This window comes from Astatotilapia calliptera, chromosome 12 (genome assembly GCF_900246225.1).
Source record: "Astatotilapia calliptera chromosome 12, fAstCal1.2, whole genome shotgun sequence".
NCBI classification, from domain to species: Eukaryota; Metazoa; Chordata; class Actinopteri; order Cichliformes; family Cichlidae; genus Astatotilapia; species Astatotilapia calliptera.
In genome coordinates, this window is record NC_039313.1 from 34,636,827 (window position 1) to 34,662,271 (window position 25,445).

The 25,445-nt window shown below is 39.1% G+C and overlaps 3 protein-coding genes and 1 non-coding gene across 5 annotated transcripts in view; 2 read left to right on the plus strand and 2 right to left on the minus strand.

Moving 5' to 3' along the window:
* Positions 1–8,544, minus strand: part of slc39a14 (solute carrier family 39 member 14) — a 30,007-nt gene extending 21,463 nt beyond the window's left edge. The window contains exon 1 of one of the 2 annotated variants that reach the window (XM_026187114.1): positions 8,282–8,544. The gene's annotated coding sequence lies outside the window, so the exon portion shown is untranslated. Of the gene's footprint in view, positions 1–1,403; positions 2,332–8,281 lie in introns of those variants that run through there. The other variant, XM_026187115.1, reaches the window with a different exon arrangement.
* Positions 8,545–10,075: 1,531 nt separating this feature from the next.
* Positions 10,076–10,147, minus strand: trnap-ugg (transfer RNA proline (anticodon UGG)). The gene has a single exon. It is a non-coding gene; the product is annotated as a tRNA-Pro (tRNA).
* A 563-nt stretch (positions 10,148–10,710) lies between these two features.
* On the plus strand, positions 10,711–19,755 carry LOC113034011 (STAM-binding protein-like A). Its single transcript, XM_026188283.1, has 10 exons — positions 10,711–10,900; positions 12,904–13,128; positions 13,251–13,326; positions 13,428–13,523; positions 14,192–14,582; positions 14,795–14,919; positions 15,341–15,478; positions 16,449–16,561; positions 16,712–16,811; positions 18,819–19,755. Exons 2-10 carry the CDS (start codon positions 12,926–12,928, stop codon positions 18,873–18,875), a joined length of 1,299 nt encoding a protein of 432 aa, XP_026044068.1. The 5' UTR covers positions 10,711–10,900; positions 12,904–12,925; the 3' UTR covers positions 18,876–19,755.
* A 2,026-nt stretch (positions 19,756–21,781) lies between these two features.
* The window catches only part of ppil2 (peptidylprolyl isomerase (cyclophilin)-like 2), a 28,639-nt gene continuing 24,975 nt past the window's right edge, over positions 21,782–25,445 (plus strand). The window contains exons 1-5 of the mRNA XM_026187151.1: positions 21,782–21,979; positions 22,164–22,213; positions 22,708–22,753; positions 24,039–24,101; positions 24,835–24,886. Coding sequence (XP_026042936.1) covers positions 21,948–21,979; positions 22,164–22,213; positions 22,708–22,753; positions 24,039–24,101; positions 24,835–24,886 — 243 coding nt within the window. The 5' untranslated portion in view covers positions 21,782–21,947. The remainder of the gene's footprint in view (positions 21,980–22,163; positions 22,214–22,707; positions 22,754–24,038; positions 24,102–24,834; positions 24,887–25,445) is intronic.

A 25,445-nucleotide genomic window follows, 5' to 3' on the forward strand; every position in this document is an offset into this window, starting at 1 on the left:
ACTGGCATGAAAATGAATCCCGTCAAACTGAAGCGCTGACAGGAAGGACACACAAGACAAATCGGGTTTCCATTACAGATCAGGTAGCCATCCATGAGCAAGCATGAGAATACTGCAGCCAGAGAAAGCCGTGAACTCGCAGGCTGAGGTCACCGCGGTATCAGAGCACTTGTGGTGATTAACCATTATTACCAGTGTTTTCTGCACTACGGTCACATCTCACGGCTACTGCACCCACGTGTAAACACCGCTCGATGACCAGTTTCCCTCGTCATCACCAACTTCGTGTGCTGACAAGGCAGAAATGAAGTCAGCGGTGGGTTACAGGTCTCACAGGACATCTGGCTGACACTTTACCACCAGCCTCAAAAACAACATGAATAACTGCTTTCCATGGATTAGTTTAACCAAACAAACCATGACCACTCCAAACCCACGCATCCTTTTAATAAATTTGTGAGTAATTAGGGTGATGCATACTGGTGAGCTAATCCACAAACTAAACCATCCATCATAAAAGCACAGAAAGAAACTTTCTGCTCGCATTTCGCCTTTTTAAATAAGCCGGCACCATGAGGCTCCGTACAAGGAGCATAGATGTCGTCATTTGGCACCAGAAAGTTTTAAAAGGGTAGTCTGAAGAGGCAGATCTCAAGAAACAAGTAGGTGTAACAAAAAAAGAAGAAGAAAAGTGGAATTTCGTAACAAAACGAAACAAAAGAAGAGCACAGGGGAATTAAACCAAACAAAGCAGTGAATAAAAGAGGCGCCTGAAACTGTAAGATTAAGTAAGATGTACTTTGTGTTTTTCCAAAAATAAAATCAAACAGCATAATTGCAGTCACTCGTAACAATTCTTATCCTTACTTTCAGCTGGGGAAGATCACAAATCTGTACAGAGAAGTAATAAGTCAACACAGCATTTATCAGGCTAGATATTAACACGTTCACATGAAAGGGATGGCGTTGGTGTTATATTACTGATCACAAACTGGGGTAGGTCTACTGAAGGGAGATTTTACAAGGAGAAATCAAACTTTGGCCAGTGTGAAGCAGGTAAAGCTGCCATAAATGCCGTCTGTGGACGAGAACACATTCATCAGTATCACAGCTCCGTCATTAACACCTGACGTACCAGCGAATGACAAACGCTTAACTATGTTCAGGCGTTTAAACTCTGATAATAAAGGATAAATATAAAAAAGAATTTTAAAAATGAATTCAAACTTAGGCTTGATCTATTTGAAAAACTGACATAAGGTAAAAAAAAAAACAAAAAAACAACAAAAAAGTACAAAGTGCTCTGTTTTAGGATCATATATAGAGGCTTACAGAGCAATAAAGTTATTTTTATATTGCAGCCAGAACAAATAAAGTTGCTTCTAAGAATCCGTATTTCTTACCGATGCTCTTCGGGGAAAGATAAAACTCTGCACTCTGAAGTCGAAGAGATCGTACAGAGATTTTTAGAGATTTCAATGATTAACAGGCAGTGATTTCATTCATGTTGCCCAACAAAATGATGATAAGAACACTTGGTATTAAATGCTGCCATGCCATGTGTGTTTCCATAAAATCAATATTTAGGTCTTTAAATAACAAAAGTAACGACTGCCAGTCCCAAACCTGGATAAATAAGGAGGGTTGTGTCACTAAATAGCAAAATTACATTCAATATCAGTCACTCTTATTAGTCCAATAACTGTACTTATCAGACTTGTGACAAATCTAAAAACATAAACAAGCTCTCAGATCTCTGATCTGGTTTCAACAGGCTTTCTCTGCAGACTTGTGCTGACTACAGAGCATGCATTTCATCCTACCTTTTCTATGAATGGAGACTGCTTTTGAACAGATCCTTTGCAATTTCCAGCAGTTTGCACCTCACATCTCGTCCGTCCTCTCACATCTGCACTCTGTCCTCTCAGGCCACTTTATATACAACCACAGGGAAGACCAGGTGAGGCTGTGCATGCCTTCATCAACCCCTAATTACTGTTTCGCTTGGTTCTCGTGCAGTTATCATCAACCAAAGCCGTCATTAGATGATAGAGTGATAGCTGTGGGCACTGTTTTGGTTCACCAAACACATTGTTATTGTGCTCCACTCATCCTGACTACACTCCAAACGACCACCAACCATAAAATTAAAGGGTTTCGACGTGACCCGGACTGACTCAGACCCCATCTCTCTTACCCAGGGCAGGAATCCAGACACAGAAAGCCACAGAGCACGTGCACTGAAGGAAGTTACACACATTTTAAGTGGTGGGTTACTGTTTCCTTTTTACTTTAAGAGAACATTAAAGATAAACTGCAGCCATCAAATTAGTTAAGGTAGAGTTTTTTTATCAAGAGTAAGTTAAACATGACGTGGATTAAATCCAGTCTTAGACCATAAACCTTTTTCAAGTAGGTTAAATAATGCACTGATTAAAAAATAATAATAAAAATGAACTGAGTGAGGTACAAATTAAAAAATAAAATAAAATAAAACTAATTAAACTACAGATCATTGACTAACTATATGTAACTGAAATCAGCACAAAAACCAGATAAAACAAGCACATGAAAACGAGCTCTTGGAAATGATCTTGTATGAAACATGTCAATAAAGTAATTGCTGAGAGGACGACTGAATATTGTACAGCTTGGGGTGTTTACAGAAATCAAATCATTTACCACAATCACACTTATAGACAAAGAGCTGGTCCAGGATTTGAACCTAGGACCTCATGCAGAGAATCATACTCCCTACCAGGGGCGGGGAACTCCAGGCCTCAAGGGCCGGTGTCCTGCAGGTTTTAGATCCATCACAGCTGATTTAAATGGTTAAATGACCTCCTCAACATGTCTTGAAGTTCTCCAGAGGCTGGTAATGAACTGGTCACTTGATTCAGGTGTGTTGACCCAGGGTGATATCCAGGGGCAAAATTTACAGGTGGGTTAGGGGGGTTATCACCCCCCCCCCCCAATAATCAGACCCAATCAATATAACCCTCCCAATAAAATTATGAATTATCTTGCATAAAGAGGTTATTGATTATCTTTACTCTTTTCAGTTATTACCAGCAAAATCGTTTCATGTTTAATCATCTGGGAATATACCCAGATTTATTTATTTATTTATTTAGACAGAGATCTTAACCCCGCCAATGTTCAGCACAAAGTTACGGCGATGGTGATACCTAAAACCTCGAGGCCTGGAGTTGGACACCTAAGTTATTTGCAAACACTGGGGCAAAACTGTATGGGTGAAACACAGGCACAGCTAATGAGAGCCAAAACTAACAAAATACTAGAATTTCATCACTAAACCTTGAGCACGGACATCATGGATTACACAGTAAGCCCTAAAATTAGATTAAAAACACTCCCACAGGTAACAACAGCACATGCATGATCCAGTTTAATGACTCAGAGTAGTGAGGCCTGGTCAGGACCTGTCAATTAATGTGGACAGAGCTCTGAAGAATCATCCAGATGAACAAAGTAAAAGACCAAAAAAATAATAATAATCAGCCTTCTCAGAGCTGTTATGAAGAAGGAAACTATTCATAGAGGCCAAAAGCATTTCTAAACCAGACTGTAAATATGCTGCATGCTATGGCTGGGTAATCAAAAATCATTCAGAACCTCTAACGGACGAAATCTTGCTCAAGTCACTATGGGTTTTTCTTTTGTTGTTGTTACTGTTATTCTTCTGTATAAAGCGCAGTAACATTATTTTTAGACTGCAGCCAACATGAATAAAGTTGTTTCAAAGAATCTGCATTTCTTACTGAAGCTCTGATCCAAATGCTGTAGAGCCTTTTTTTGGAGTATTTCAAGTTGCTATGCATCAATACAACCATTATATCCCAAATTTTAATAATAGGTATGCATTAAGTCCATAGTAACTACTAGGGGTGCAACAATACTCGTATCGATATGGAACCGTTCGATACAGTGCTTTCAGTTCAGTACGCATATGTATCGAACAATACAAAAAATTGTATTTATTTTATCAACTTTTCACTATGGGCTCAAAATGTGGTCATAAATATTTTGTACTTGTAAATCAGTTTAGTATGTGTAAAAAGAATTTGTGTGTGCGTAAAAAAGATTTGAGTGTGCGTAAAAAAAGATTTGAGTGTGGACTTAGCCAAAAAAAAAAAAACCTGCAAGTTACAAGTACGAATTTTGACCCTATTTTTCTTCCTTTCATCTGATTGGTCAATGTCATGTCAATCACAAATGTAACAATCCAATCAGAGAACAGATGGGTTTGGCTGTCGGAGGGGCGCTTTTTTTGAACTGCAGGTCCTGCAGGGTTCAGATCGCGCGAACAGGTGTGGGTTTAGAGCTCTGGGTAGCTCCCCAGCTGGGTCTAGACCCAGCTGGGTCTTCCCTGAATTCTATTTTAAATTCCCTGAATTTAAAATAGAAAGTAGCTCGTCCACAGAAGGACTGGTAGCTCCCCTTACGATAAGGGTTCAGATCGCGCGAACAGGTGTGAATGTGAATGTGTGTGTTTAGTTAGTTGTTTGCTTGCTTGTTTTAATCAATTTTAAATCATGCTTTTTATCTGTTTTTGTTTCTAATGTCTCTGTAAAGCACTTTGAATCACCTTGTTGTTGAATTGTGCTATACAAATAAATTTGCCTTGCCTTGAAGGGTAATACAGTTTGAAGCTGCGGGATCTCTATATAAATATCCGATAGCAGCTAGGTCCCCTAACTTTCAGTAGCTGTTGAAAGGATAAAGTTGTGATATGTCAGTGGTTAGAAATACCATTATTACTTTAGGATTAGTTTAACACAAAGTCAGGGCTGACCCGGGACCATTGCTGTGAGTCACAGTGCGCAGCATAAAAGTCCTTTCACATTGGATGCAGGATGTGCTGCTAATGCTAACTGCTAACTAAAAGCAAAGGATCCAGAATTTGTTGCTGGCTGCTGGGCTCTGTGGGTTTTTGCAGCAGCTCTACCTGTACTAGATGCACCTGCTCCTTGTCTTTTCTACCTCTGACTTTATGTCCTCTACAAGAGTTTGTTTCTTTTTACACACACACACACACACACACACACACAAATTATTTTTACACATATAAAACTGATTTACAAGTACAAAATATTTATGACCACATTTTGAGCCCATACTTTTCTTCTGACGATGCTGTCTGTGTTGAGAACTCAGTGGATCTGCGTTCGACTACTCCGCCTAGGCTGCACTGTCCAGCGCAGATCCACTGAGCGCAGCGCAAGCTAGCAAGACAGAAGCTAATCTCGTTGCAACATGGCAACTGCCTGAACGCTACCCGAAATTTAACCTCCCCCACCCTCATTCAGATCTGGCGTTTGGAACTATTTTCATGTGAAGCATGACCCTGATGGTAAGCGCGTCATGGACAAAAGTAAAACAGTATGTCGGATGTGCCACGCAATGCTCAATTGGTGGGAACTAGTGCGTTAGCGCAGTTAGCTTGTTAACGTGTTGACACTGTCCAGCCCCACGCACGGGGTGATCCACAGTAACTCGTTAACGGAGATTTGCCGCGTTATGCCGTTAATGTCATTTTAACGAGATTAAGGCTGACAGCACTAGTGGGAACACAACGAATATGACTGCACATTTACTCCGACATCATCCTAGTGCAAAGACAAGTGGAAGCAGACAAAAACAACAAGCACGCATGCTACAAACTTTACCCGAGTCATTTAGACAGCCGTTAGCACAGGACCTGATATGTTTAATATGCTGCTGAGAATATAGCCCAGAAGAAGCTATAATATAGCTTTTATTTTGGAAAGAGACATTTCTCTGTAATAAACTCTCTTTTCCAAAGATGAGGGATTTCTCCATCAGATAGATTTAGTATTTTGTTGTTTCAGCAACATTAAATTTAAAAACTGTACAAAATATATATTTATAATTTTAATAAATGACAAATTAAAAAAGCATGAACATTTTCTTTGTATCGAAAAAATATTGAACCGTGTCACCAAAGTATCGAACCAACCGTGAATTTTGTGTATCGTTTTACCCCTAGTAACTACATAAATTGCTAAAAAGTGCAAATACTACAAAAGAAACTGAAAATCGTTTTTCTAGTTACAGAAATGTGAAAGATATCCCTTAAATCTATAAATGCAAAAACATTATGCAAAATAGTTTCCAACCACAGGAAGTTTATTTTAAGTGTCTTCATAATTTCTGAGATAAGCTCATTTTTAAAAACTGCAGCAAAAACAAAAAGAAATATTGTGCACAATTTGCAAAATGCAGCATGTGCATCAAAATAAACCATTTTCAACAGGTCAAAGTTCTAAGTGTTCCTGGAATTATACAGAAACTGTATAGTTCTTTCAGTAGCACCAGTGGGCATTTAAAAGGCCCCGAGGGGGGAAATAAACTACATTTCCTGCAAAAATGTAAAATTTGGGTTTTGCAAATAATGGCTGACACGTGATAGTTTGTTCTGAAAACACGATGACGTTTATTTCAACGTAGGAAGTGCCACGAACAGCTGAACAGATCAGCAAACCGTGTTTCTGAATTATAGTGTTTTTGTTGTTGCGTGCACTTTTTACGCAATTTTTTGAAATCCATTAGTGAAAGGAAACCATGACCTGGGACAAGTTAAATGCTTGAAGAACAACGAGACGCACAGCAAGCCATGATAGCAGTCAGAAAAGCCTTTGAAAACGGCAGACTCACACATAAAGTAAAGCATCTTGTTGTATAGAACTGTAAAGCTTGAGGTGCTTGCAGATAATGCACATATAAAGTATGTATGATAGCGCATTATTATGTGCTATCATACAGGCGTGGAACAAACAAAATATGAATCCAGGGCCTTTAGCACACAAAGTAAAGCGCATACACATCACCCAACGGGCCTGTGAGAGCAGTGAAACATCTCACCCGTCCCAATTTCATATCGAAAATGCACCACTGATGGCAAGAGGAGGACAGATGTCAGTCTAATCCTGACTGAAAAAAGCCAGATCATGCATCAGTGACAACAGGCACATCTTTTCAGATCAGATCTTTGCTCATTTCTCACCTGCAATCCAAACTCTATTAATAGTATTTCCCTTCACATGTCTAGTGTTGGCTCCACTCCACGCACAACATGTTTGTGTAGGTGGTGCACGCACAGAGAGAGAGCTGTCAAAGGAAAAGCTGCCATGCTTTTTTATTTTACAAAGTTCAGCACCAAACAAATTTAACATCATTGCTTTAAAAAATTATTAATGTATATCTTATAAAGCAAGAATCGTATGACATATGCGACATGCCCCTTTATATGTGAAAGCCCACAGAGCCTGAAGCAGAAAGTCAGCTTAACAGAGAATTTGATATCTTTTATCCCCAAATGTGGTTTTAGGTTTGGTCACACCAGCTAATGCAAAGAAAGGCTGGCTGTGTTAAACCATGTTTGTAGTACACCCCTCTGTGCTCATATCTCCAAACCATAGTGTCTGTATGCACACACACTGTAGTTATTTTACAACAATAACACTGAAAGTAATAAAATGAAATACAACTAAATAAAACACTAAACTGAATTGTAAAGTTAACAATTAAAATAAAGGGCCTTTGAGATACTTGTAAAGTCTCCAACCTCATTCACAATACTCCTAATCATTATTACTTTTAACTTTCTGCAGACTGTAATATAAACTATAACATTTCATAATGTGACCTATAAACTACAAGCGACCCTAAACGACTGACGAGGCAGTGGACTTTACAGGTTTAAGCAACTGTCAGCGTGAGCAATAAAAGATAAATTAACAATTAACTCATCCTATGCAATACATCTGTATATAAGTTGAGTAAAAATTAGAAGCAGTAGTAGTACTGAATAACAGTTCCGACTTCCAGTGACCAAAATGAGATTTAATGTGTGCCAGAAAACAGATATTACATGCATACATTAAAGGGACTCTTTTTTTATTGGCAGATTTCTACAGACACCTGGGTGAGTCTCACCTGTCTGCACTCCTTTATTTCTCACCAAAGACAAATCTATGGATTATCGTGGAGAACACTAAACCCAAAACTGAATGAGTTAAAAAGCTTGAAGATTACTTATCTAGCTTTATAATGTTAGCTTCCACACTAAAAAACAATTGATTATTTAGCTATGGTCTTAAATGCTTACGTTGAATAAACACGGACACACTACCCTGTGTTCATCAATAAAACTGAGCAGACGTTTTATCTTAGTGGTCTGATAACCTGGAGTCAGGTATATTAGCTGGTTTTAGATTAGCCTGGAGAGTTAGCTTACCGGGTGCCACTGTTAGGGACAGAAAATCAGGCTTGACGTCAATTCCTGTCAACAATTCAATTCCCGTGGCTCCGACACGAACCGCGACGTCAAATACAGGGAGTGAACATGTCAGCTGTGGTGCGGACGATCCATCCGGCACTGCTCAGGCGTTCACACAGACAGGACGCTTGCTTTTTAGCCCCTGGCAGCAGGAACGCGTGGAGGATGTGGTCGTTTTCACTGTGGCGTCACAGACCGCACTGGCTTTTTCCACATGGTCGTGTCTGCCACCTTGCGTTCAAAGGTGGTACTGCACGAAAACCCCGTACCCTGATTATGCGTGAGCTATATTACTTTACATTCAAATTTATATTTATTTTACTTTTTTTATTTTTACCTAACATTAGTTTAACTAATGTTTTTGTGATATTCTATTTTACTTCATCATTCTACATATTATATATTCTCAAGATGATCCCACACTACCTGAATTATAATTAAAAGGATCAAAAAAGGATTGTTATGGGTTGTTTATTGTTGAACAAAAAGTGAGGTAGTTGACTATTCACTAATGTTGAGGTCATCATTATTGAACATTGGCTAGCCCGGTCCATGCTCCTCTGTGTGTTTTTCTATCCAAGTATGCTTTTTCTGCATTGCCAGTCTGTTTGGGATCAGTCTGTGAAAAATAAACCTTCTGCCAGTCAGACACCCTCCAAATTACATTCCCTCATAGTATTTATCTGTGTCCATATTTCTGTCATTTTTGATAAGATAAGGTCTTTGATAAGATCTTGGCAATCGCCATGAAGTGCAAAGCCATCAACATGCTTCCACTGTGTTTTACAGAGGGCTTTACACATTCACCGCCGTACCCGATTCCCTTTCTGCCTGCTGTAGATAGGATTTTCAGGCCTGCCACATCTTTCATCCCCAACTTTTTTTTTCCTCAGAAAAGAAATACACCCTAATTTCAGATGCTTTGGGGGTCACTTTATTTGTGCAGAAATACTATTTCATGCCTGTCAAACTCTGTTGTCTTTGTCTCTCTTTTTTAAGAGTAAACTAAATTACAAATTGTAGGTTTTTGAGATAGACATGCCCAAAAATGCTTGTTGTATTTTATGCATAGAAAGAAGAAATTGCAAAGAAGAAATTTGATAGACCTGCAGAAACCCAAAAAAACCCCACTTTGCCAACTTATATGAAAGTCTGGCACCTTGGAAGCAAAATATTTTAAAAATGAGAAGTAGGTCAACAAGCTATTTATCCATTAGTGGCAACTGACCAATGATTTAAAACGTTCATGTGTTGCTAAACAATATTATTAAATATCTTAAACCTTTAAAAAAAACTAGCAGAAATGAATTTAATATAATAAAATAAATACAGGTCATGATATAAAATATGCCAAAGCAAACAAATATGTTATTATGGTAAGAACTCTACAAAAGAAGGAGTGGATGGATTTATTTTCCAAATTTATTTGTCATTTAATTTTTGGTTTAAATTCCCAATTTCATCCTTAAATGTTCAATTAATATAATGAAGTAAACTGTGATCACAAAAAGGAATTCAAAATAAATGTGTTGTTCCATCCCTACCGTGTAATTCAGAACATTTCATGTGAATTCTATTTACGATTATATAATTAATAAACCCACAAAGTACCCTAAAGACACGCAGATAAGCCTGACGAACACAGTGAGAACTCATTTGCATAAAGTGCGCTACATCAATGAATGTGCATACTTTTTTTTTACTGCCCAAGCGCCCACGATCTCATACAGTCCGTAAACATTAACAAATAAAGGGCTCGTCCGGGATTTGAACCCGGGACCTCTCGCACCCAAAGCGAGAATCATACCCCTAGACCAACGAGCCATGCTGCTTCGTGGAACATCGTCCATCATATTCGAACGAGCTAGGCTAATTGCTGGTTACACTGTTAATATACAGTATATTCATTATTGAGCACAGTAATCAAGGTCTCGACATTTTGATGCCAGACTGCACGAGTAACCACGTCGCTCTCTCTCAGGATACCGTGGTTTGATTGGTTGGTGCCTGGGCTGATGGCTGACGTCACCCCATTCAGCCTGAAACGCATCCGCTGTTCTGGACCAGACGTTTCAAATGCATATCACTAAGCAAGGGAAAGTACCAGAGCACAAGGCCACCTGGGGAAGGACAGCGCATGCGTGTGTAAAGTACGAGGCGAACTGTCCAATGAAAGGCTAGAAAATGTTTTTATATAGGAAAAGCTTGAAAACACATGAAGTCAATAGCTACACAAACAAATAGCAAAAGACTGCAAAATGACCATCAAACACTTAAAATAAATCAATTTTTTGTCTGAAAATTTTCACCTTTAAAAATCAGATCAGTGTATATATATATTTAAACACAACACAAAGCCCATATCCATGCGAAAGAAACTAAATTACAGGGATACTTCTGCGCTTGCGTGAGGATTAGTCGGGCGGAAGTTGCTTTGATTGCGGAAGTGTACAGATGCTGTTGGTTGTAGGCGCAGCTTACTAACAATTAGCCTTGGGGCCGTAATTTGACCGTGTTTATTATCCACTTGTATGTAGTTCTGTGGGAGCTTCGGGTTCAGGTTCACGGCTCGATCAGGTAAGAAGGATGATGGAATTTGTACGGAGGTGGAGAGCTTTTTACCCGTTTATTAGAGGCTAACTTAGCACAGGCTAACGCGACGTTTTTAAAGAGCTCGATCAGTTCAGTGACAGGGATACAGGGATCGATGGGAAAATATAGTGACACACAGGGAGTGTCGTGAAGTTTTTAAAGGAGGTGAAAGCAACCCTGAAGGTTAAATAGGCCATGACCGAGCTGGCAAATTGTTTGGATAAAAAACGAAGTCTGGCACGACATATTTGTAATTTACCCGTTTCTATAAAGATCACACTGACTGTAAACATAAAAGTTACTGTCACTGTGGTTTTTACGTTTTACTTTCTCAAAATACTCTAATTCTAAGGAATTTATTCACGTCAAGCACCTTATTCGTGTTTTTATTGCAGGTTAATTTTGATATTATATAGTTATATAGACTTAAAATACACAGTCATGTTGAGAAATCTAATTTTTACCCGCATTTGATGACTGAATACTAATGAAGTTCTTGAGGGTTTATCTCAACTATAAAATTTAGTATCACACGCTGCCAACCCCAGCTGTGGTTGTGTCATCTCTTTGGCCTGTTTTAATTCTGTGTGAGTCTACAATAAGGGTAGATTACTGGATAATCATGTTAAAAGGTTTAAGGTTTCTCTAGGCTTTCTTGCTTAGAAGAAGAGTATTGGAGCCAAATGAAAAATAACACCTTTTTAAATACATAATATCTTTAAGCCGTTTTTATAATTAGGCTTACAGACACTTATCCATAAAGCAAATTTTGTTTACCAAAAATACCATCACGGGTAGTCACTTCCTACAGGCCTATTCTGAGTCTACAAAACAAGTTTCAATATTTTATGCAGATATCAGTGTTGTAATTGGTAATAAAGTTTAGTTTTTCTCCATGAATATCTCCTTAGTTTTATGTTCATCATCTACTTTATGTGGGCAACATAAATAATTTAGACTTAACAAAGCAGTGACTAAATATGTGTTACATAATATTACGAACTTGTTATATAGACCATATATAATATAGTCTATATATACACACACAATTGTATTGTTTTTTTGGGGGGGGGTTTTGGGCGGGGGGGGGACAAGACTGTTTGTGCAGCTGTGTATGTTAGAAAGAAAACGGTAGATAGCACTGGACAACATGAACCACAAGTACCACCCCTCCGCTGCTTTTATCAGCGCCACACCTCTTGAGCTAAACTGTTAAGAAGTGGCCGCCTCTTTACACACTGTGTTTCTGTGCCTTCTAGCCAAGAAGCCATCATGGGAGAATCAATAGCAGCCTCCCAGCAGTTTTTTTTTTCCCTAAATATATTCAGCAGCCAGTGATTTTTAGACTGAGTTGTGGCCTTGATACTGAGGACACACTGCCTCTTTGTGCTAGCGTATACGAGAGTCTGTGTTTCCTACATACTTACTGAATTAATTAACTTAAAATATACTCTATATATGCATAGTTTCCAGTGATGTCATTGTGAATTCCTAATAGAGTCATTTGTTAAAAACTCCAGCTGGATATGCCTTAATTTTTTTTTTTCAAGATTCCTTCTTGCTGTTAACTTCTAATAAAATGTACATTTCCTTAGGACTCATGAAGGTTGTAAAGAGTTCTGAAAGCAGATGAAGCAGTGTCTGACATAAAAACTGTGAAACAAATGTGCAGCATTTTAGAGGTTTAAAGGGGGCCAACTAAATGTTCTCTTATTTATTCCCCACTCTAGTTAGCTCTATAGTTTTGTTTTTTACCTGCTTAGACTTTCCAATTCCTGTTTGAGAATGAAAGTCTGACTCTGCACAGTCTTTGAATAATTGTGTTAAATTGTCTTTTTCTCAGTATTAACCAAAATAATCATGTTTAGTTTTACCTCCAAGTCAGAATTCAGATTGACGGTGTGTTCAAAGGCTCTCGGATGTTTAAACCCGGCGTTATGAATCCACTGTTGGCTTAAAGGCACCACTGAGTCAGCCTGTTTCTCCAGTCTTACAGGTTGAGCCATCGTGATGGCCGATCACACTGATGTCAGCCTGCAGCCGGAGGAGCGCGTCCGCGCCCTGACCAAGAAGGGCAGCTCGGTGGAGATTAATGACGACATGCCCCCACGCCGCTACTTCCGCTCAGGCATGGAGATGATCCGCATGGCTAACATCTACACGGAGGAGGGCAACATCGAGCATGCCTTTGTCCTTTACAATAAATATATTACGTGAGTGTCTTTTCACATTTCTGTCCGCATTGACTGAAGTAAGCTGAAGGAGTTTACGTAAAGACCTCTCTTAAGAGTTTTCTGACCTTTATGGGTCTTGATATTTTTTTCCCCCTCCTAAGGCTCTTTATAGAAAAACTTCCCAAGCATCGGGATTATAAGACAGCCAACATTCCTGAGAAAAAGGACACACTAAAGGTCGTCATCCAGTTTTATTTTGTTTGTTTTTTTGCATTACTAATTGTTTTCAAGGAAAGTTGGACACTTACTTCACTTACTTCATTCTGATTAATCTACAGAAACTGAAGGATGTTGCGTTTCCTCAGGCTGAGATTCTCAAAAAGGCTCTACTGAAAAGATTTGAACAGGAATATGCTCAATATCTTGTCAAAAAGGTGAGCTGAGACACTCTTTTGTGAATTTACACCCTTGCATCACATTGCTGCATTAACCTCCTAAGACCCGAACTCTTTCATGGCATGCATTTTTAAATTCTCTTTGCTATTTGGGCTGTTTGGGACCTGATGAATGTAAAAACAAAGAATTTCCAGATTTTTTTTTTTTACCTGATTTTATCTCTGACAAAAATAAGATTGACATATGAGGACATTTGTTTTAAATTTCAGTAGAACATTTGCAGTATAATGTCCTCGTTAGTGGTTATCAGGCCCTTGTAGAGTAAAATTTTTTATTTTGGTCTAGACATCCCAAAATGTGATGTCCACATATGTGGACGCCAGGTCCGAGGAGGTTAAGTCACACTGGAAAGGTTTAAGAGATTTGAAGTAATTAAATAAAAACCAATTTACATTTAAAGTCCATAAGCAGGTGAATCATTAACAAGCCCCACAGTAACCTCATATCACAGTTCATTAATATGCACCTAAGCTGACCTTGAATAGTCAATCAGTAGCAGTTCATGTGCCACACTAACTGTTCTACAGCAAACTTGTTTCATCATCAAAAAGATCAATACATTTAATGTTGCTGTTTAAAAAAGGGCCAAAAAGAGAAACCACGGCTGAAACTAAGCCAGTATGTGATGTGTTTGCTACATGCTCAGAAAGAGGAGGAGGAGGTGTTGGCGCAGCAGCAGTCCAAGCAGCGAGCGCTGGACGCAGAGCGGGAACGTGTGGCTGAGATGCAGCGGCGGCAGCGGGAGCAGGAGCAGTTCAGTGCCTTTGAGGAGATGATCCGCCGCCAAGAGTTGGAGAAGGAGCGCCAACGAGTGCTTCTGGAGTTTGCCACTCCGGCTGAGCCTTCCTCTGACACACCCCTCATCCCAGGCATCCAGGGCCCCCCGTTAGTCTCCCCTACCTTTCCTCAGATCCCAGGTGAACTGTCCAACCACCAACATAACCGCCCTCCCACATCCATCGGCACACCCACCACCGGCCCGCCCAGCTTTGACCGCTCACTCAAGCCGGGGTCTCTGGTCAGCCCGGGGAATAACAGTGAGTTCATTCTTTTGTGTCACGGTGGGCTGGCCTTCACAGGATTTAAAGCGCTGCCCTGCTCCTGGGTGAAAGTATTTATTCCTCTGAGCTGATTTCTTTCCCCCCCGACCTACTTAATTTCGTTTGTTTGTTTGTTTGCACCATGACTTGTTTCAGAATCTCACAAGAGTCTAACTTTCCCATTCAGCTTTTGTGTATGGTCTCTGCAGATACAATGGTGGATGCCCTTCGGCAGTTGGCTGTTCCCGCTGAGTTGTGCCGGAGCTTTCTGAGGTTGGCTGAGGCCAACACAAGCAGAGCTGTAGAAACTTGTGGCATCCTATGTGGCAAACTGGTAAGAAGCTGGAACAGTGTAGCTATGCTGGAGCGATAGGTTGCTTTTATGCAGCCCTTGAGCCCAGAGGTGCTAAATGTTGTGTCAATAATTCTGAGACTGTGAACATTTTATGAATGTGGATTTTAAATTAAACAACAGTTGATGTCCCTCTTCAGAGGTGTAGAAGATAATTTGACTCTTATCTCATTGCTCTTTGGCTACTCTGCCCATTGTTTACATTATATCATTTGCTGGTGGGGTTAACTTCAAGCTCTTTCCACTTTTCTATGAGCATGACTGAGCGTTTTTGCTAGCAGCTCTGTAAGTGCTCAGTGTTAATTTTGTGCAGGCAGTGCCCTTGGGTAGCACTTTGGCAGACAGCAGGACATGCATAATTTAAATGAGTATAAAAGCAAGACGCTTTTTGTGTTTGGTCCAGACCAGAAATGCGTTTACTGTGACCCACGTCATCGTACCAAAGCAGTGCGGCGGACCGGACTATTGTGACACGGAAAACGAGGAGGAACTCTTCCTCATGCAGGACCAGTATGATCTTATCACACTCGGCTGGATACATGTGAGTAAAAGATGGGCAGGTTGGCGTCAGTGCTGACGAATAATCAGAGTCACCCACACCAATCAGCTCAGCTTAGCTTATAAACTTTATTCAAAGAATAGATTAAAACATTACTCACTGAAATTTTAAAACAAGAGCATGTCAGAAGAGAAAAATATAAATGCGTGTAAATTATAGGAGTAAAATCAGGCATAGATGATAAATAAGACGATAACCAGAAGATAAAGACGTCACCAAAGCCACCCTGTAAAATGTCTTAAAAAGGAGGTCACTGATTCATAGTGAGGTAATCCTCTGTGTCTGATTTCACACTAAAATAGATTTTCCTCATGTGTTCACGAGGGCTGAGGGGAAAAAGTATCGTAATATTTTGTGTGGTGATATTGTATTAATACAACAACACCAAATATTAGCATTGTATTAAATAAATTAAAATACTATATGAATACTACAAATAAGAGCGCTCACCTCATACTGAGATTCTTCTTAACTCAGAGCAAACCAATGGCTCAGTCACACGAGTAAAGATGTAACTGCAACCTCATTGCATCTACAAAAACATTCTGAAAATAGCGACAAGAACAGGAAGAAGCAACGCTCAAATATGAAGCTAAAATTGAGGACTGTTTAATGGAGGCTGTCAAAAACTGTCTAAACAGAGGGATTAGAAACCACCCATCACATTCTTCAGTAATGAATCGTACTTTAATGCTGCTTAACTGTGTGGAACCTCGTATCAACCAAAGTGGCGAGTAGGTACTAAAACCTGCCGCCTAATGTAAAACTGTTCACTGATTGGTTTTGAGTTTGTATTAGTTCACGTGTATAGTTAAACTTTTTTTTTAGACATTCTGACCTGCATAAACTACAGTTTGGTTCACAAGAATAAGTCCTCATGGCTACCACTGGTCCTGTTCTGCTGTGTGATGAGCACTGAAGTAAACTGAGGTCTGCCCTCTGTGTTTCCCAGACTCACCCCACACAGACAGCCTTCTTGTCCAGCGTAGACCTCCACACGCACTGCTCCTACCAGATCATGCTGCCAGAGGCCATCGCTATAGTCTGCTCGCCTAAATTCAACGAGTGAGTTGGAGAACTCAGTGTCCTGTCTTTACAGACTATGGGATGTTTTTTTTTTTTTTTGTCTTTTTCTGTGATCTAACTGTGTGTGTGTGTGTGTGTGTGTGTGTGTGTGTGTGTGTGTGTGTGTGTGTGTGTGTGTGTTTGTTTCAGAATTGGCTACTTCAGACTGACAGATCGGGGAACAGATGAGATTTCCACATGTAAACAGAAAGGGTTTCATCCTCACAGCAAAGAGCCACCTCTATTTACAGTAAGTATATCTGTGCTGTGAAGTCATAGATGCAGTGTTGTCGCAAATGGACAGAATTTGTATCGCTAAAGAAAACGATGCAATTTCTGGGGATATTGAAGTTGTATAGATGATTTAGGATTATAAAAACAAATTTAACTGCAAGTGGCACAAAAAAAGAAAAACACGCTGTTATTTTGAAAAATCTAACACTAAAGCATCCTATAATTAACTGGTGGCTTTTATTGAAAACATCTTCTGTGCATCCAGATTAATTTCTATAACTCCTATAACTGGAGTTACATTTTATTTTGAAAATCCCAAAGTGTTTAAACAGGATTATAATTTCCAGTAACTAACTGGAGTCTTTTATTTTTTGAAGGATTGTTAATAATGATGTAAAAATAATCTCATCTTGACAGACTGAGTGACTGAGCCTCACGACTTCCCCTGGAAACTTATTTTACTTGCCTCTAACCAGCCAGTTAGAACAAGGAAAAGTATTGGCCTCCCACCAAATCACTATTAAAGTGATTTCAGTGTCGCAGTAAAACCTCAAGTCTTACTAAAGCTGTAGTGGGATTGCATCATCATCATCTGCTGTTTGGTGGTCAGGAAACTGAGTCTTTTTCCTGTCTTGGCGTTCCAATAAAGTCAGCCATGTTTAACATTATTTGAAGTTTTCAAAGTCTGCGCTCTCTCCATGCTGTGCCCACATTCTGCCAGATCTTTTTTTTTTATTTTTTAAAGCTCTTTTATCTTTATTTAGAACAAACTACTCCACACAAAACTGCAGGTGTGGCCAAAAGCTCCTTCCTTGTTTCTGCTCCAGTTTTTCTGCTTGTAAATTTCCACCATGTGCATGATGGGAAATAACCTCAAAAGGAATCCAACTGTAGTCTTGCAAAAAGTAAACATGTTTATAACGTATGACTAAAAATTCTCACATGCCTGTTTTTTTTTTTACGTGCCAGGGTGGTATGGAGGTAGATGCAACACTCCAGAATAAAGATCTTGTTTCCCGCAGCTGTAGAGTACAGTTTATCTTCCCTACAGATACGTAGATGTATTGTGCACAGTTTTCTGTGGAAAGTCATATATGATTTTTGGCACGGGCAGGGCTTATTGCCAAAAAAGTGCAGATGAAGTGATGACCCAGGGTTCAGTGTAGCTTTTTCTTTCTTCCTTATGTGAGATATTTGGGTCACTTTTAAAAGGTTAGTTAACTCAAAGAGTACTCAAATCTACTCAATAGGAGGCGTTTTCTTATATTTACTGCAGTATCTCAGTCAGATTAAAGGTTCATAGAGAAAAATTAAACATCTTAAATAGATTTGATTATTACTTTTTCAATAAAATAACTTAAATGTTTTAATAGTTAACACATTTCTCTAACATGTGAAGAATCCCAGCATCCAAACAAGGAGGAGACACAAATCCAGCCTCAGGGAGTCACAAGCTTAGTGTCCTCACAATGGCCGTCCCAAAGGCGGATAGATGGGAGGGTTGCATCAGGAAAGCCATCCAGTTTTAACTCCGTACTAATCTGTGGGCTGGATAACTTTCATCAGATCGAACTACCTAAAGCTTCCTGAGAATTGCTTTTTAATTTATTTCATCAGTAATGAAAAACTGCATGTATAGAATCAAATCTGTTTAAAAAAACAAAAGCTTGAGAAACTGATTCTTTTTGTCCCAAAATAGAATTTAAAAGGATTTTTCCACAAGTTATTTGTGTGCAAACGTGTGATATTACAGCTTTATGAATGGCTCACTGTCCACATCGTTGGCCAACAGCATGCTAATTAATGTTAAGAGAGCGTAAACCAGGAAATAAATATTTCAAAAGTACTGTGCTATAATCACAAGGAGACGTATATCTGCCTCCACATGAAACGTCTGCTGCGATTCCCAGTCCAGCTCTTGTTTGGCTCTGCTTGGGGGGAGGAGGGATGGGAATGGGGTACGGTACTCTTCCTGGAGCTAACTGTTTGAGCATGTAACTGAAATGTGTTTCTCCTTTTTCAGCACGCCGGACATGTCACCATCACTGATGGCACCGTGTCCATGATGGATTTGCGGTGATCTCTTTCCTTTGTTTCACCAAAACACTCACAGACTGTTTCATCAAGCTGGGGAAAAAAAACACTCATTTTTATTTTCAGGGCGGTTCTGAGCAGATGCTGGCCGCGAGTTTACCATAATTATGGACCTCGGTTGTTCTCAAAGAGAACAACGCTGCAAACGTTTTTCTTTTTATGTTTTTTGTTCTGTTAAGAAGATATTCCACATATTGTTGCACTTTCCAAACAAGCAACCAGCTGAAGGACTTGTTCTTGGGGCCCTTTGTTTCTGTCAGTGTGCGGTGTACTTCTTTCCTTTTGTCATTAATAAAGATGTTCGTTCATCAGTGAGAGACGCACGTCTGGTAACCCAAACCTTTCTTGCACCATCGTCACATTTTGGTTTCTGCCTGAAGGATAAAGTGCCAAGGATGAGAACATAAACTTGTTTTTGAGTTTTTCAGTCTGCAACATGAAGTCCAATGTGGAGTATATAATTTATTCTTTGTTCTTTTAAATGAGTGATGAGAGAAGTGAAAGCAAGTTGTAACTCAGGTATGCAGGCGGTGCTTGTGTTGCTGCGCTGTATTCTATTTTTATACCCCATCACTCCAGATCATCCTCTACCGTTAAAGGTGTCTGTGTGAAGTTTAAAAATGTCCTTATTGTTTCTTGGATAAGGGATTGGTCGAGCTTTATCATGTGTTCATGCTTCAGAGGACAAGTGTGCAATCTGAATGTACCTGAATGCTCCACATTACAACATTTTACTAACCACCCGGCCCTGGATCATGCCTCTGTAACCAGTTTTGTTTGCTCCCTTCTCTTGTTAGAAGAGGTCAATGATTAGCCATAATTACGAATTAATTGCCAAGAAAAGAATAAACTTGTAGATGAATTTATCCTGTATTGTCTTGTTATGTTTGTACACTGAGAAATAATGTCAGAAATAAGAGATGCAGCTACACAGATTGGAAGAGGAAAAAGAAGATGAAGACAAATACGTGTCCAAAGCTCGGACAGGACGGTTCTGGACGATTCAACAGATTTGTAATGAAGGAAATTGATCATTTTACATAAGTGAGCCTGTAGTTTGCGAAAACGCAGCCAGTTTGGTAAGTTCAGTGATATGAAGGATTCCACTAAGAAGAACACAAAATAGTGGATCAAACTCGAGCAGACCCGTGAGGAACGAATAAAATGCTTTCCAAAAGTATACAGGGTAAGTGCAGGTTTTACACGCTGTTTTTTCTGGAAACAGACCGTCGGACAAATTAGGCAGCTGAAGGACAGTTTGTGTTTTTTATGTAAACATAAACTCTTCAGTTAGAAATTGAGGATTTTGTGGATAAATCAGTTTTAAATCTGGCGTGGAGGTCACCTTATATTCCACTTTATAAAGCTGAAAACGTGTCTGATCTGTGCTTTGTAGATAGTGTTACTGTGCCAAGTGCGTAAATGCACACATAGCTTTTGTTTGGCTCCAGGTTAAGATCATTTGACGCTTGACTCTATCTTCCTTGAATCAATCTACTGGCAAACAGTTACAGTGTGCGTGGACGCAGGCAGCGGAAGTTAGTAACAACTTGTCAGCCTATTAAAAATATTGATTAAAATGTTTTGTTTTTGTGACCCTGTCTGTTTGGCTTATGGCAGCTTGAATACACTCAAATGGATGATGATGATAATAATATAATATGATATAATATAATAATAATATAATAATAATACATAATATATAATAATATATACGCAGCCGAGTGTAACGCAGCGGGAATGAGGATCAGCACCTCCAAATCTGAGGCCATGGTTCTCAGCCGGAAAAGGGTGGAGTGCCCACTCCGGGTCGGGGATGAGTTCCTGCCCCAAGTGGAGGAGTTCAAGTATCTCGGGGTCTTGTTCGCGAGTGATGGGAGAAGGGAGCTGGAGATCGACAGACGGATTGGGGCTGCGGCTGCAGTAATGCGGACGCTGCACCGGTCAGTCGTGGTGAAGAGGGAGCTGAGTGTAAAAGCGAAGCTCTCAATTTACCGGTCGATCTACGTCCCTACCCTCACCTATGGCCACGAGCTGTGGGTAGTGACCGAAAGAACGAGATCGCGGATACAAGCGGCGGAAATGAGCTTCCTCCGAAGGGTGGCTGGCCTCTCCCTTAGAGATAGGGTGAGAAGTTCGGCCATCCGGGAGGGGCTTAGAGTAGAGCAGCTGCTGCTCCACATCGAAAGGAGCCAGCTGAGGTGGTTCGGGCATCTATTTATAGGCGCCTTTAAGACCCTCAGGGTCACCTTACAATAACACACAAGAACAATAGCAGCAATAAAATATAATAAACATGGCAAAATAAAATGCAGACATAAGGTAAAAAAAAAAAAAAAAAGCAGCAAAAAATTGATTGGTGTTTTTATCATGTATGACTATGATTTATCACATAAAAATTATGATCAACCTGTTTTGTGTAACATTTCAAGTGCTCTTATGAGCCCCAGTAGATGCTTTCTCTGCTCAACCGTAAATTCTGCTAAGTGTGTGTGCTTTGCAGTCCCCAAAAGTAAAAGAGATGAACTGCAGGCTCACAGAATGAATGAGAAAACAGTTTTTCAACTGTGACATAAAAAGACATAAAACACAAAATTGTTGATTTCAAAAATACAGTATGATACAGTATGTCTACAGTATGAATTTGGAACTCCAAATTAGGCTGTGGTTGTCACTCTTTCATTTTATTTCAATGATGGTAAAACAAACAAACAAACAAACAAACAAACAAACAAACACTGTTTTTACATATTTCATAAAAATCCTACAATTTATCTCTACAGAGAGTCACAATACTCTATTTCTGACCGAACTACATGATTGTGTATAGCTCCTTATTTAATTGTTTCAATTCAATGCTTAAAATGTCTTTACCGGACTGTCGATAGGGGGCAGCAGAGTGCAGCTGTTACATACAGTGTGCAGTTAATCACGACGACGACGACAAAGAACGTAAACAGGAAGATAGGAAAGGCACACAGTGGTTATTGCGTGTTATTGTCTTAATATTTTATTTTGTGACTGAGGATATTTCTTCAGACCTGCAAAATCAGTCAAAATGGGGAAGCGACAGCACCAGAAAGACAAAATGTAAGCGTGAGCATCAAACAGCTCTGAAACGGGCTTGTTTGGCCACCGTTAGCACTTAAGAAGCTAGTAGCAAGCTAACCCACATTAGCGTATTGAGTGTTGCGTTACTAACAGTTTAAAGTGTTATCGTTAAAGTTGTATCGTTGCCTTTGTTGTCTCACCTGTGTTTTGTTTAACCCTTCAGGTACATCACATGTACAGAGTACACGAACTTTTATGGAGGGAAACGAGCAGGTGAGCTGATTTTCAGACTAACTGGTTAAAACCAGCGTCTGTGGAGACACTGTTCATGTTATTTATTTATTTTTGTCTTTGATATAAGTTTATGCAAGTTTTTGCAGCGTGCGTTCAGATTAGCCCACTAAGCTTTAACACAGGCGTGTTCAGAAGGGTTTCGCCTTTAAGGAAAATCAATATTATATGCTGTGTGCTGTTTTGGGGGCTTTAGTTTGTTTAGCTGCTTGAAATCATGTTCCTGAATTAATATTTTTTTTTTTATCATTGAGTCATATTTAATTGCACGGATTACAATATCTATAGTTAGTCGTTATAAGTAATGTTATAATTGTTAAGTTTGGCTAAAGTACTGTAAATGAACCAGAGCCTCTGAAGGTAAAAAGTGCTGAGGGCTGCTGTACTTGATCGGGGGTTTGTCAGTGGTTTTTAGTCCTTAAAAATGAAACTGATTTTTACTTGTCTTACATTCTCTTTGTGTATTTACTTTCCAGAAATCCCACAAGGAAACTTCAGACGGCTTCCCTTCGACCACTGCAGGTAACAGGAGACTCGTTTATTATGAGAAGAGGCACCTTAGAAAGCGACAAAAGAGTAAAATGATAGAGGAAAAGATAAGGATGGTGGTGAAGCCTGCTGTGATGTGTTTAAAGTGTTATAGTTTGGAGATGGTGGCACTGACAAAAAGAGAGGAGGCAAAGCTGAAGATGCTAGACTGTTTTAACTAGGGGGTGAGCAGGATGTGACAGGATTAGAAATGAACACATCAGGTTAAGTGATTTGGAGACAAAGGTAGAGAGGCAAGGCTGAGATGGAGATGATTTTAAAGAAAGAGCTGTCAGGGAGAAGGAAAAGAGGAAGACCATAGAGATGTTTTCTGGATGTAGTGAAGAAGGGCATGCATGTGTGACAGAGCAGGATGATAGAGAGAGGGTAAGATGGAGTCAGATGATCATTGTGGAGACCCCTAAAGGGAGCAGCCGAAAGAAGAACATGATGATGACGAAGAAGAAGAGGCACTCTAGAAAAAAAAATTGCCAGCCAACCCATTTCTAGATTTCTGCAAATTATAAAGAGCATCTTATAATATTAAAAGAAGGATGTTTTATTATGCAGTTGTTTGGTCCACTTGGGAACAAATTGTTCTCTTAGTACTGGCAGGTGACTTATTAGGAAGGGAAGGAAAATTGAACTAATTTTAAACCCCATATATAGAATCAAATCCTGCTATGTTCAGAAACTGCTTTTTCTTGTTTGTTTGTTTTTAAGGTACATCATAGCTTTGTTCCCATCAGTTCATACTGACAGAGTATGACCAGGTCCCCTGACAAACATCTGGTTGGGCAGTTTTTAGCTCTTGTTCCCCAAGTTGCAGCTGGAAATGTTTAAACTCAAACTCTGTTCTCCATCCCAACATTTGCACGAGTCACTTATTTCTTTTACCTTATTTGATTAGTAATTTTTTCCCTATTGTACTGTTTAGATTTTTATTTATCATTACATAATTTTAATTTTTATTCACTGATTGGTGCTTTTATATTGGTGGATATTGTACTTTACAGCATATTTTATCTAACCTTACTTTTTAAACATTTTAAGTTAATTGAATTTTTCCTAATTTAATTTGAATTCCTTATGCTAGGAATGTTTTTCCGTATGTTATTTGCTTTGCTTTGTTAACTCTTGTTATGTCTTTTTATTGTTTTGTTGTCATCTGTGAATAATTTTGAGCTGTACTGATCTGCCTGAAAGATGCTATACAGACAAACTTTGGTTAATTGATGAGCTGAAGTGAGTTTGACACTTGTGCTGTGACATGTTTCAGCTTGTCCCTTCAGCCATTTGAGTATCCTGTCTGCACTGAGGAGGGAGTCGTCTTCGACCTGCTGTGAGTAAATGATGTCTGATGCCTTTAAGTGTTCACATAACACCCTCAGTAGCCAGGCAGGTCTTGGAAGAAGATATTGGAAGAAGCTCTGAGTGTGTACTGTGAGGCAACATTAATGGACAGTTTTCAGTGTATTTAACCCCGGCTGGATTAGAACATATGCTGAACACATAACCTCCTCCTGTATGTTCAGAGTTTTGGTTTAAAATCATCCAGTAGTGATTCTTTTCCTGATGACATGCTCTAAGCATGATAAATTATATAGTCTATGCTGAAAGAATAGATATTATATATGCAGTTTCATCGGCTATATCTTATTTCTGCCACTTGATGAAGCTGTACAGAAAAGTTGCAGAAGTGCAAACTTTATGCGTCGCGTTTCAGTCATTAAGTTGTTGCAGTAAAAATATGTTTTTATGTTTGGTCCTGATTTGCTTCCAACTCTGTTTCTGGGTTTTATCAAGCCAGATAACACAAAGGAAGCTTGGATATGTCACACTTGCCTTAATTCTGTTAAATAAAACCAAACAAATATCAGTTTTGTTTCAGTTTTGGCTTTTAAAGGTGATTTTTCCTTTTCTTTTTTTGATGATTTATCTGGTGTGTGACTTGACATCTCACTTGGCATAAATAATTTTGCACAACATGATGTATCTCTTACATATTTTTGCATCCCCTTTCTTGCTTTTGGCATAACCTAAAAAATTATTTCCTGTGTACTTCCTGTTTTTAGGAGCATTGTTCCGTGGATTAAGAAGTATGGTACAAACCCGATCTCTGGAGAGGTGAGGAGACAACGATTCCTTCATGATCTAACTGCTCCATAAGCTGCTCTCATTTACAGAAATTGTGGTTTTAATCATCCAACGCAAAAAGAAATAAACACAATTTTCTATAAAAACATGACCTCAAATATTAGCCGAGCAAGCCAATTATAAAAGCTGAAGGTGGAATTCAATAGCTTAGGGTCGGGTTAGCTTGACCTTGAGCTGTTTATAAATTTTAAATTCAGAAGAATATCAAGTTTTTACCGTGACCCTGCATGTCAAACATGTTATTTACTGCTAGCGGTCACTGTCTTACAATGATAAGAATAATATTTAGGGTAAGGCTGTGTATAACATGTTACTATCATCTTTATAAGCAGTTTAGCTCCTCTTTCATATTCAAGCTTTTATTATAAGTAAGAGAAAGTGCTGCTCACAAATACAGTGTTAATGCCAGACATTTTGTTTAAAGTTAATGAGTATACTTATCAGTCATGAATATATACAGCACATCTTGATGCATTCTCAATCATGCAGGGAAGTAAATCTCCAAAAGTTGATTCTGTTCATCAGGATG